This window comes from Bombina bombina, chromosome 3 (genome assembly GCF_027579735.1).
Source record: "Bombina bombina isolate aBomBom1 chromosome 3, aBomBom1.pri, whole genome shotgun sequence".
Taxonomy (NCBI): domain Eukaryota; kingdom Metazoa; phylum Chordata; class Amphibia; order Anura; family Bombinatoridae; genus Bombina; species Bombina bombina.
Genome location: NC_069501.1, coordinates 6,164,426 through 6,177,866, shown reverse-complemented (window position 1 = coordinate 6,177,866; position 13,441 = coordinate 6,164,426). Strand labels below are relative to the sequence as shown.

General features: G+C 44.3%; 1 protein-coding gene across 1 annotated transcript in view; it reads left to right on the top strand.

Annotated features, from left to right (window-relative positions):
- The window catches only part of LOC128652775 (high affinity cGMP-specific 3',5'-cyclic phosphodiesterase 9A-like), a 432,847-nt gene that overhangs the window by 273,744 nt on the left and 145,662 nt on the right, over positions 1-13,441 (top strand). The window contains exons 7-8 of the mRNA XM_053705705.1: positions 4,433-4,589; positions 5,802-5,912. Of these exons, the coding sequence (XP_053561680.1) occupies positions 4,433-4,589; positions 5,802-5,912 (268 nt within the window). The remainder of the gene's footprint in view (positions 1-4,432; positions 4,590-5,801; positions 5,913-13,441) is intronic.

Below are 13,441 nucleotides of genomic sequence, written 5' to 3'. Positions count from 1 at the left end.
TCTCTCCCCCCATCTCTTTTGCGCTCTCCTCTCCCCCCTCTCTTTGCGCTCTCTCTCCCCCCCTCTCTTTTGCGCTCTCTCTCCCCCCCCTCTCTCCCCTCTCTTTTGCGCTCTCTCTCTCCCCTCTCTTTTGCTGTCTCTCCCCCTCTCTTTTGCTGTCTCTCTCCCCCTCTCGTTTGCGCTCTCTCCCCCCTCTCTCTCCCCTCTCTTTTGCGCTCTCTCTCTCCCCTCTCTTTTGCTGTCTCTCCCCCTCTCTTTTGCTGTCTCTCTCCCCCTCTCTTTTGATGTCTCTCTCCCCCTCGCTTTTGCTGTCTCTCTCTCTCCCCCTCTTTTGCGCTCTCTCTCTCCCCATCTCTTTTGCGCTCTCTCCCCATCTCTTTTGCGCTCTCTCCCGCCCCTCTCTCTCCCCTCTCTTTTGCGCTCTCTCTCTCCCCTCTCTTTTGCGCTCTCTCTCCCCCCTTCTTTTGCTGTCTCTCTCCCCCTCTCTCTTTCGCGCTCTCTCTCCCCCCATCTCTTTTGCGCTCTCTCTCCCCCCTCTCTTTTGCGCTCTCTCTCCCCCCCTCTCTTTTGCGCTCTCTCTCCCCCCCCTCTCTCCCCTCTCTTTTGCGCTCTCTCTCTCCCCTCTCTTTTGCTGTCTCTCCCCCTCTCTTTTGCTGTCTCTCTCCCCCTCTCGTTTGCGCTCCTCTCCCCCCCTCTCTCTCCCCTCTCTTTTGCGCTCTGTCTCTCCCCTCTCTTTTGCTGTCTCTCCCCGTCTCTTTTGCTGTCTCTCTCCCCCTCTTTTGCTGTCTCTTTCTCTCCCCCTCTTTTGTGCTCTCTATCTCCCCATCTCTTTTGCGCTCTCTCCCCCTCTCTCTCCCATCTCTTTTGCGCTCTCCCCTCTCTTTTGCGCTCTCATCCCCTCTCTTTTGCGCTCTCTCCCCCCTCTCTTTTGCGGTCTCTCTCCCCCTCTCTTTCGCGCTCTCTCTCCCCCTCTTTCGCGCTCTCTCTCCCCATCTCTTTTGCGCTCTCTCTTCCCCCCTCTCTTTTTGCGCTCTCTCTCCCCTCTCTTTTGCGCTCTCTCTCTCCCCATCTCTTTTGCGCTCTCTCTTCCCCCCATGTCTTTGCGCTCTCTATCTCCCCACCCCTCTCTTTTGCACTCCCTCCCCCCCTCGTCTCTCCCCTCTCTTTTGCGCTCTCATCTTTCTCCCCCTCTCTTTTGCTGTTTCTCTCTCCCCCTCTCTTTTGCTGTCTCTCTCCCCCTCTCTTTTGCGCTCATCTCCCCCCTCTCTCTCCCTCGTCTTTTGCGCTCTCTCTCTCCCCTCTCTTTTGTGCTCTCTCTCTCCCCTCTCTTTTGCTGTCTCCCTCCCCTCTCTTTTTGCTGTCTCTCTCCCCCTTCTTTTGCTGTCGCTCTCCTTCCCCCTCTTTGTGCTCTCTCTCTCCCTCATATCTTTTCCTCTCTCTCTCCCCCTCATCTCCTTTGCTTCTCTCCCCCCTCCTCTCTCTCTCCCCATCTCTTTTGCGCTCTCTCTTCCCCCTTCTCTTTTGCCTCTCTTCCCCCCTCTCTTTTGCTGTCTCTCTCCCCCTCTCTCTTTCGCGCTCTCTCTCCCCCTCCTTTCGCGCTCTCTCTCCCCCTCTTTCGTGCTCTCTCTCCCCCTCTCTTTTGTGCTCTCTCTCTCCCTCTCTTTTGTGCTCTCTCTCTCCATCTCTTTTGCGCTCCCCCCCCCCCTCTCTCCCCTCTCTTTTGCGCTCTCTCTCCCCCTCTCTTTTGCGCTCTCTCTCCCCCTCGTCTTTTGCGCTCTCATCTCCCCCTCTCTTTTTGCGCTCTTCCCCCCTCTCTTTTGGCTCTCTCTCTCTCCCCCCTCTTTTGCGCTCTCATCTCTCCCCCCTCTTTGTGCTCTCTCTCTTCCCGCCTCTCTCTTTACTGTCTCTCTCTCCCACTCTCTCTTTTGCTGTCTCTCTCCCCCTCTCTCTTTTGCTGTCTCTCTCAGCCCCTTCTCTCTTTTGCTGTCGCTCTCTCCACCCTTCTCTCTTTTGCTGTCTCTCTCCCCTTTCTCTCTTTTGCTGTCTCTCTCCCCTTCTCTCTTTTGCTGTCTCGCTTCTCCCCTTCTCTCTTTTGCTGTCTCTCTCTCTCCCCGTCTCTCTTTTGCTGTCTCTCTCTCCCCCTTCTCTCTTTTGCTGTCTCTCTCTCCCCTTCTCTCATCAGCCAATTATGACGTCTCCCGGTAAGTCGATCTTCAGAGGTTAGTGTTAGGTTTTTTTTTAAGGTTGTATTGGGTGGTTTTATTTTAGGTTAGGGTCTGGGCGGCAAAAGAGCTAACTTGCCCTTTAAGGGCAATGCCCATACCAAATGCCCCTTTTAAGGTTGTCTGGGTGGTGGGTATTTACTGTTGGGGGGGTTGTTTGTATTTTTTTTTACAGGTAAAAGAAGCTGATTACTTTGGGGGCAAAGACCAGCATAAGGCCCTTTTAAGGGCTATTGGTAGTTTATTTTAGGCTAGGGTTTTTTTTTATTTTGTGGGGGGGTTTGAAAATTTAAGTTTAAAATTCTTGTAATTATTTTATTGTTTTTTAATTTAGTGGTTTTGTTTTTTTCGTACTTTAGTTTATTTAATTTAATTGTATTTAATTATAGTTAGTTTAGGCAATTAATTCAATGATAGTGTAGTGTTAGGTGTAATTGTAACTTAGGTTAGGGTTTATTTTTACAGGTAAATTTGTAGCTTATTTTAACTAGGGTAGAGTATAAATAGTTAATAACTATTTAATAACTATTGTACCTAGTTAAAATAAATACAAACTTGCCTGTAAAAATAAAAATAAACCCTGAGATAGCTACAATGTAACTATTAGTTATATTGTTAGCTATCTAGGGTTTATTTTATAGGTAAGTATTAGTTTTAAATAGGGAATAATTTATTTAATAATAGTAATTTTATTTCGATTTATTAAAATTATATTTATGTTAGGGGGCTTAGATTTAGGGTTTAGACATTTAATATAGTGGCAGCGACGTTGTGGGCGGCAGATTAGGGGTTAATAAAATTTAACTAGTGTTTGCGAGGCGGGAATGCGGCGGTTTAGGGGTTAATATATTTATTAAAGTGGCGGCGATGTCCGGTCGGCAGATTAGGGGTTAAAAAATGTATTTAAGTGTTTGCGATGTGGGGGGGGGGGCTCCGTTTAGGGGTTAATAGGTAGTTTATGGGTGTTAGTGTACTTTTTAGCACTTTAGTTAAGAGTCTTATGTTATGGCGTTATTCCATAAAACTCTTAACTACTAAATACGGTAGGAGTCTTGACAGGAGAGGGTCTACCGCTCACTTTTCCCACGACTCGTAATACCGCCGTTATGCAAGTCCCATTGAAAAGATAGGATACGCAATTTACGTAAGTGGATTTGCGGTATGCTCGAGTCGCGAAAAAAAAGTGAGCGGTACACCTGTACCTGCCAGACTCGTAATACCAGCGGGCGTTAAAAAGCAGCGTTGGGACCTCTCAACGCTGCTTTTTAAGGCTAACGCAAGACTCGTAATCTAGGCGATTGTGTCCATATCCAGGATAACAAGCGATTTAATTGAATATTAATTAATCTAAATATTTCTATAGCTTACTTTATATTTTAATATTGTAATAATTATATATATCTGGTCATCATTGATATTCTGTTTGCATAAATATAGTCACCGTGTTTATAATAATTTACCTGATCAAGAATTTAGGAACATATAATTTGGGATTAAATATTAATATTTAATAATAATTTTATTGTCATTAATTGCTGAACCTATCAACAGTATTATTCTGGAGTACACCACAGAGATTATATAACATTTTACTGGGGTGCACAACTATATTAATTGGAGGTATTGCTGACGATAATTTTATTATTGTTATTAATTATTAACCCTTTCCGGTCCTATGTCAGAACATATCCGACAAAGGGTTTTACCGCTTGCGATCTGATGACTGATATATTCCGACATGATGTTTTGCTTTTGAATTGCACAGCTAAATAGCGACATCTAGTGATTACTTGCTGGACTTGCTATTTAAAAGTGGTAAGATAATGCTACCGGCATATAGCGGAACCAACCAAGCGGGCTTCCTGGAATGATTACTTGGGACTCTCCGCTCTCATTATCAGAGGCTAGAAGGTGCTGCAGCACCAGGAGGATGACAAGATGCTGCCAGTGTCTCCTACATGGAGCTTTTCTGCAGCATGTACTTCAGATATACAAAAACGTTAAAACAGGGACACTTTAGAATTTTCTATACTGGTCTAAAGTGCAACTGTTAACATTTTTGTATATCTGAAAGTATATGTAAAAATTTGTAGGACCGGAATGGGTTAATATTCATAATACATAAATTGTTCTAAAATGTATTGGAATACACCGCTGAGATATTCTACTAAACGAAATAACTAAGACATTTGGTTGCTGATCTGTATCAGTTACCAGGTGAACGCCCGAACAGATCTGGCCACTCGTTATGAGAATAAGTCCCCTCTGGAGAATCATCACTGCACAATTACACTGCACATCCTGAGCCAGCCAGAGCACAATATCTTCTGTTACTCCAACCACGAGGACACCAATCACATAAAAAAGGTGAGAACACAAAGGAGTGTGTTTGAGAGTATTAGAGGGGTGTTCATGTGAGATAGTAGCTGTGACAGAGAATGAGAGGATGCAACATTCAGCAGTGAGAGGGGTATGAGCCAATGACACTAATGGTGTAACCATATAAATGGGAGCAGTGGTGGGTTCTAAATACAGCAGTGTCAAGAGGGAGTAGTGATGGGTGAGAAGAGGTGAAAGGGAACTGTGATAGGATTTTTGATAGTAACAAGTTCAGTGATGGGGTGGTGAGAATGGAAGGGAGTAATGATGAGGTGGGGGATTACAGACAGCAGTGATGTGATGGGTTGGCAGTGACAGACAGCAGTGATGTGTTGGGTTGGCAGTGACAGACAGCAGTGATGTGTTGGGTTGGCAGTGACAGACAGCAGTGATGTATTGTGTTAGCAGTGAAAGACAGCAGTGATGTGTTGGGTTGGCAGTGACAGACTGCAGTGATGTGTTGGGTTGGCAGTGACAGACAGCAGTGATGTATTGTGTTAGCAGTGATAGACAGCAGTGATGATGGGGTTGGCAGTGACAGACAGCAGTGATGTGTTGGGTTGGCAGTGACAGACAGCAGTGATGTGTTGGGTTGGCAGTGACAGACAGCAGTGATGTATTGTGTTAGCAGTGATAGACAGCAGTGATGTGTTGGGTTGGCAGTGACAGACAGCAGTGATGTGTTGGCAGTGACAGACAGCAGTGATGTGTTGGCAGTGACAGACAGCAGTGATGTGTTGGGTTGGCAGTGACAGACAGCAGTGATGTGTTGGGTTGGCAGTGACAGACAGCAGTGATGTGTTGGGTTGGCAGTGACAGACAGCAGTGGTGTGTTGGGTTGGCAGTAACAGTCAGCAGTGATGTGTTGGGTTGGCAGTGACAGACAGCAGTGATGTGCTGGGTTGGCAGTGACAGACTGCAGTGATGTGTTGAGTTGGCAGTGACAGAGAGCAGTGATGTGTTGTGTTGGCAGTGACAGACAGCAGTGATGTGTTGGGTTGGCAGTGACAGACTGCAGTGATGTGTTGAGTTGGCAGTGACAGAGAGCAGTGATGTGTTGTGTTGGCAGTGACAGACAGCAGTGATGTGTTGGGTTGGCAGTGACAGAAAGCAGTGATGGGGTGGGCAGAATTAGTAATAATTGGGGGGGGGGGGATGACAGCAGATAATGGCTGACAATCTGTGTGGTTCTTTGTTCAGGGTGTTGTGGAGCTAATCTTGGCCACTGACTTATCTTATCACTCTGAAATCCTACAAATGCTACAGAACATTGAGAATTTGGACTTCACAAACAGAGACTGTGTAAAATCGGTGAGACAGATGAGCTGGTGTAAATAAACACAGTGCCCTCACTCTGCTCTATCCCTGCCAAGCACCTATCACTATGCTGTTTTTCAGATACCCTTAAAAGTATAAGTTACCAAACTTTCCTATCACATCTTATTGCTTCCCTATTACATGACCCCTCACCCTATAACTGTCTGTACCTATCACTGCCTATTACATGACCCCTCACCCTATAACTGTCTGTACCTATCACTGCCCTATTACATGACCCCTCACCCTATAACTGTCTGTACCTATCACTGCCCTATTACATGACCCTTCACCTATAACAGTCTGTACCTATCACTGCCCTATTACATGACCCCTCACCCTATAACTGCCTGTACCTATCACTGCCCTATTACATGACCCCTCACCCTATAACTGTCCTGTACCTATCACTGCCCTATTACATGACCCCTCACCCTATAACTGTCTGTACCTATCACTGCCCTATTACATGACCCCTCACCCTATAACTGTCTGTACCTATCACTGCCCTATTACATGACACCTCACGCTATAACTGTCTGTACCTATCACTGCCCTATTACATGACCCTTCACGCTATAACTGTCTGTACCTATCACTGCCCTATTACATGACCCTTCACGCTATAACTGTCTGTACCTATCACTGCCCTATTACATGACCCCTCACCCTATAACTGTCTGTACCTATCACTGCCCTATTACATGACCCTCACGCTATAACTGTCTGTACCTATCACTGCCCTATTACATGACCCCTCACCCTATAACTGTCTGTACCTATCACTGCCCTATTACATGACCCCTCACCCTATAACTGTCCTGTACCTATCACTGCCCTATTACATGACCCCTCACCCTATAACTGTCTGTACCTATCACTGCCCTATTACATGAACCCCTCACCCTATAACTGTCTGTACCTATCACTGCCTTATTACATAACCCTCACCCTATAACTGTCTGTACCTATCACTGCCTATTACATAACCCCTCACCCTATAACTGTCTGTACCTATCACTGCCCTATTACATGACCCCTCACCCTATAACTGTCTGTACCTATCACTGCCCTATTACATGACCCCTCACCCTATAACTGCCTGTACCTATCACTGCCCTATTACATGACCCCTCACCCTATAACTGTCTGTACCTATCACTGCCCTATTACATGACCCTCACCCTATAACTGCCTGTACCTATCACTGCCTATTACATGAACCCCTCACCCTATAACTGCCCTGTACCTATCACTGCCCTATTACATGACCCCTCACCCTATAACTGCCTGTACCTATCACTGCCCTATTACATGACCCCTCACCCTATAACTGCCTGTACCTATCACTGCCTATTACATGACCCCTCACCCTATAACTGTCTGTACCTATCACTGCCCTATTACATGACCCCTCACCCTATAACTGTCTGTACCTATCACTGCCCTATTACATGACCCCTCACCCTATAACTGCCTGTACCTATCACTGCCCTATTACATGACCCCTCACCCTATAACTACCCTGTACCTATCACTGCCCTATTACATGACCCCTCACCCTATAACTGCCTGTACCTATCACTGCCCTATTACATGACCCCTCACCCTATAACTGCCCTGTACCTATCACTGCCCTATTACATGACCCCTCACCCTATAACTGCCCTGTACCTATCACTGCCCTATTACATGACCCCTCACCCTATAACTGCCTGTACCTATCACTGCCCTATTACATGACCCCTCACCCTATAACTGCCTGTACCTATCACTGCCCTATTACATGACCCCTCACCCTATAACTGCCTGTACCTATCACTGCCCTATTACATGACCCCTCACCCTATAACTGCCCTGTACCTATCACTGCCCTATTACATGACACCTCACGCTATAACTGTCTGTACCTATCACTGCCCTATTACATGACCCTTCACGCTATAACTGTCTGTACCTATCACTGCCCTATTACATGACCCTTCACGCTATAACTGCCTGTACCTATCACTGCCCTATTACATGACCCCTCACCCTATAACTACCCTGTACTTATCACTGCCCTATTACATGACCCTTCACGCTATAACTGTCTGTACCTATCACTGCCCTATTACATGACCCCTCACCCTATAACTGTCTGTACCTATCACTGCCCTATTACATGACCCCTCACCCTATAACTGTCTGTACCTATCACTGCCCTATTACATGACCCCTCACCCTATAACTGTCTGTACCTATCACTGCCCTATTACATGACCCTTCACGCTATAACTGTCTGTACCTATCACTGCCTTATTACATAACCCCTCACCCTATAACTGTCTGTACCTATCACTGCCTTATTACATAACCCCTCACCCTATAACTGTCTGTACCTATCACTGCCCTATTACATGACCCCTCACCCTATAACTGTCTGTACCTATCACTGCCCTATTACATGACCCCTCACCCTATAACTGCCTGTACCTATCACTGCCCTATTACATGACCCCTCACCCTATAACTGTCTGTTCCTATCACTGCCTTATTACATAACCCCTCACCCTATAACTGTCTGTACCTATCACTGCCTTATTACATAACCCCTCACCCTATAACTGTCTGTACCTATCACTGCCCTATTACATAACCCCTCACCCTATAACTGCCTGTACCTATCACTGCCTTATTACATGACCCCTCACCCTATAACTGTCTGTACCTATCACTGCCCTATTACATAACCCCTCACCCTATAACTGTCTGTTCCTATCACTGCCCTATTACCTGACCCCTCACCCTATAACTGCCTGTACCTATCACTGCCCTATTAAATGACCCCTCACCCTATAACTGCCCTGTACCTATCACTGCCCTATTATATGACACCTCACCCGATAACTGCCTGTACCTATCACTGCCCTATTACATGACCCCTCACCCTATAACTGCCTGTACCTATCACTGCCTTATTACATGACCCCTCACCCTATAACTGCCTGTACCTATCACTGCCCTATTACATGACCCCTCACCCTATAACTGTCTGTACCTATCACTGCCCTATTACATGACCCCTCACCCTATAACTGCCTGTACCTATCACTGCCCTATTACTGTAACATATGCCTGCCTGATATCACTGTCCCTTTAAGACTGCCTTCCCTGCTACTGACAATCATGCTGGTTTGGGCAGTATCTGCATTTAACTTACCTGCCTTAATAATCATTCATGCACCTGATTTCCTCAGCCTCTTTTTAAACCATCTCAGGCCTAATGTGCTTTGCATTAGCTTTGAAGTTTTGTTCCAGAACAATTGATGTCTGTGACTGTTCCTGCATGGATTTTACCAGCATATTCAAACTACAGCCTTTATTTTAAACTAAGCTTAAAATCATCTAATCGCAAGTATCCATATACTTCCCATTTTGTTTCCTGGACTCTGCTACTTAAACTCTGAACTTATTCTAAATTACAACGGCTAGATTTAGAGTTCGGCGGTAGCCGTGAAAACCAGCGTTAGAGGCTCCTAACGCTGGTTTTAGGCTACCGCCGGTGTTTGGAGTCAGTGATTAAAGGGTCTAACGCTCACTTTTCAGCCGCGACTTTTCCATACCGCAGATCCCCTTACGTCAATTGCGTATCCTATCTTTTCAATGGGATCTTTCTAACGCCGGTATTTAGAGTCGTTTCTGAAGTGAGCGTTAGAGCTCTAACGACAAAACTCCAGCCCCCCGGAAAATAGCAGGAGTTTAGAGCTTTCTGGGCTAACGCCGGTTCATAAAGCTCTTAACTACTGTACCCTAAAGTACACTAACACCCATAAACTACCTATGTACCCCTAAACCGAGGTCCCCCCACATCGCCGCCACTCGATTACATTTTTTTAACCCCTAATCTGCCGACCGCCACCTACGTTATACTTATGTACCCCTAATCTGCTGCCCCCCACAACGTCGCCGCCAGCTACTTACAATAATTAACCCCTAATCTTCCGACCGCAAAGCGCCGCCACCTACGTTATCCTTATGTACCCCTAATCTGCTGCCCCTAACCCCGCTGACCCCTGTATTATATTTATTAACCCCTAACCTGCCCCCCACAACGTCACCTCCACCTGCCTACACTTATTAACCCCTAATCTGCCGAGCGGACCTGAGCGCTACTATAATAAAGTAATTAACCCCTAACCCGCCTCACTAACCCTATAATAAATAGTATTAACCCCTAATCTGCCCTCCCTAACATCGCCGACACCTAACTTCAATTATTAACCCCTAATCTGCCGACCAAATCTCGCCGCTACTATAATAAATGGATTAACCCCTAAAGCTAAGTCTAACCCTAACACTAACACCCCCCTAAGTTAAATATAATTTAAATCTAACGAAATTAATTAACTCTTATTAAATAAATTATTCCTATTTAAAGCTAAATACTTACCTGTAAAATAAACCCTAATATAGCTACAATATAAATTATAATTATATTATAGCTATTTTAGGATTAATATTTATTTTACAGGCAACTTTGTAATTATTTTAACCAGGTACAATAGCTATTAAATAGTTAAGAACTATTTAATAGTTACCTAGTTAAAATAATAACAAAATTACCTGTAAAATAAATCCTAACCTAAGTTCTAATTAAACCTAACACTAGACTATCAATAAATTAATTAAATAAATTACCTACAATTACCTACAATTAACCTAACACTACATTATCAATAAATAAATTAAATACAATTGCTACAAATAACTACAATTACATAAACTAACTAAAGTACAAAAAATAAAAAAGAACTAAGTTGCAAACAATAAAAAAATATTTACAAACATAAGAAAAATATTACAACAATTTTAAACTAATTACACCTACTCTAATCCCCCTAATAAAATAACAAAGACCCCCAAAATAAAAAAATGCCCTACCCTATTCTAAATTAATAGAGTTAAAAGCTCTTTTACCTTACCAGCCCTGAACAGGGCCCTTTGCGGGGCATGCCCCAAGAAAATCAGCTCTTTTGCCTGTAAAAAAAATAATACAATACCCCCCCCCCAACATTACAACCCACCACCCACATACCCCTAATCTAACCCAAACCCCCCTTAAATAAACCTAACACTAAGCCACTGAAGATCTTCCTACCTTGTCTTCACCATCCAGGTATCACCGATCCGTCCTGGCATCCGGTGCTGAAGAGGTCCAGAAGAGGCTCCAAAGTCTTCCTCCTATCCGGCAAGAAGAGGACATCCGGACCGGCAAACATCTTCTCCAAGCGGCATCTTCGATCTTCTTCCATCCGGTGCGGAGCGGGTCCATCTTGAAGCAGCCGACGCGGATCCATCCTCTTCTTCCGTTGTCTCCCGACGAATGACGGTTCCTTTAAGGGACGTCATCCAAGATGGCGTCCCTCGAATTCCGATTGGCTGATAGGATTCTATCAGCCAATCGGAATTAAGGTAGGAATATTCTGATTGGCTGATGGAATCAGCCAATCCAGAATCAAGTTCAATCCTATTGGCTGATCCAATCAGCCAATCAGATTGAGCTCACATTCTATTGGCTGATCGGAACAGCCAATAGAATGCGAGCTCAATCTGATTGGCTGATTGGATCAGCCAATAGGATTGAACTTGATTCTGGATTGGCTGATTCCATCAGCCAATCAGAATATTCCTACCTTAATTCCGATTGGCTGATAGAATCCTATCAGCCAATCGGAATTCGAGGGACGCCATCTTGGATGACGTCCCTTAAAGGAACCGTCATTCGTCGGGAGACAACGGAAGAAGAGGATGGATCCGCGTCGGCTGCTTCAAGATGGACCCGCTCCGCACCGGATGGAAGAAGATCGAAGATGCCGCTTGGAGAAGATGTTTGCCGGTCCGGATGTCCTCTTCTTGCCGGATAGGAGGAAGACTTTGGAGCCTCTTCTGGACCTCTTCAGCACCGGATGCCAGGACGGATCGGTGATACCTGGATGGTGAAGACAAGGTAGGAAGATCTTCAGGGGCTTAGTGTTAGGTTTATTTAAGGGGGGTTTGGGTTAGATTAGGGGTATGTGGGTGGTGGGTTGTAATGTTGGGGGGGGGTATTGTATGTTTTTTTTTACAGGCAAAAGAGCTGATTTTCTTGGGGCATGCCCCGCAAAGGGCCCTGTTCAGGGCTGGTAAGGTAAAAGAGCTTTTAAATTTATTAATTTAGAATAGGGTAGGGCATTTTTTTATTTTGGGGGTCTTTGTTATTTTATTAGGGGGCTTAGAGTAGGTGTAATTATTTTAAAATTGTTGTAATATTTTTCTTATGTTTGTAAATATTTTTTTATTTTTTGTAACTTAGTTCTTTTTTATTTTTTGTACTTTAGTTAGTTTATGTAATTGTAGTTATTTGTAGCAATTGTATTTAATTTATTTATTGATAATGTAGTGTTAGGTTAATTGTAGGTAATTGTAGGTAGTTTATTTAATTAATTTATTGATAGGGTAGTGTTAGGTTTAATTATAACTTAGGTTAGGATTTATTTTACAGGTAATTTTGTTATTATTTTAACTAGGTAACTATTAAATAGTTCTTAACTATTTAATAGCTATTGTACCTGGTTAAAATAATTACAAAGTTGCCTGTAAAATAAATATTAATCCTAAAAGAGCTATAATATAATTATAATTTATATTGTAGCTATATTAGGATTTATTTTACAGGTAAGTATTTAGCTTTAAATAGGAATAATTTATTTAATAAGAGTTAATTAATTTCGTTAGATTTAAATTATATTTAACTTAGGGGGGTGTTAGTGTTAGGGTTAGACTTAGCTTTAGGGGTTAATCCATTTATTATAGTAGCAATGAGCTCCGGTCGTCAGATTAGGGGTTAATAATTGAAGTTAGGTGTCGGCGATGTTAGGGAGGGCAGATTAGGGGTTAATACTATTTATGATAGGGTTAGTGAGGCGGGTTAGGGGTTAATAACTTTATTATAGTAGCGCTCAGGTCCGCTCGGCAGATTAGGGGTTAATAAGTGTAGGCAGGTGTCGGCGACGTTGAGGGGGGCAGATTAGGGGTTAATAAATATAATATAGGGGTCGGCGGTGTTAGGGGCAGCAGATTAGGGGTACATAGGGATAACGTAGGTTGCGGCGGTGTACGGAGCGGAAGATTATGGGTTAAAAATAATATGCAGGGGTCAGCGATAGCGGGGGGCGGCAGATTAGGGGTTAATAAGTGTAAGGTTAGGGGTGTTTAGACTCGGGGTACATGTTAGAGTGTTAGGTGCAGACGTAGGAAGTGTTTCCCCATAGGAAACAATGGGGCTGCGTTAGGAGCTGAACGCTGCTTTTTTGCAGGTGTTAGGTTTTTTTACAGCTCAAACAGCCCTATTGTTTCCTATGGGAGAATCGTGCACGAGCACGTTTTTGAGGCTGGCCGCGTCCGTAAGCAACTCTGGTATCGAGAGTTGCATTTGCGGTAAAAATGCTCTACGCTCCTTTTTTGGAGCCTAACGCAGCATTTTTTTGAACTCTCGATACCAG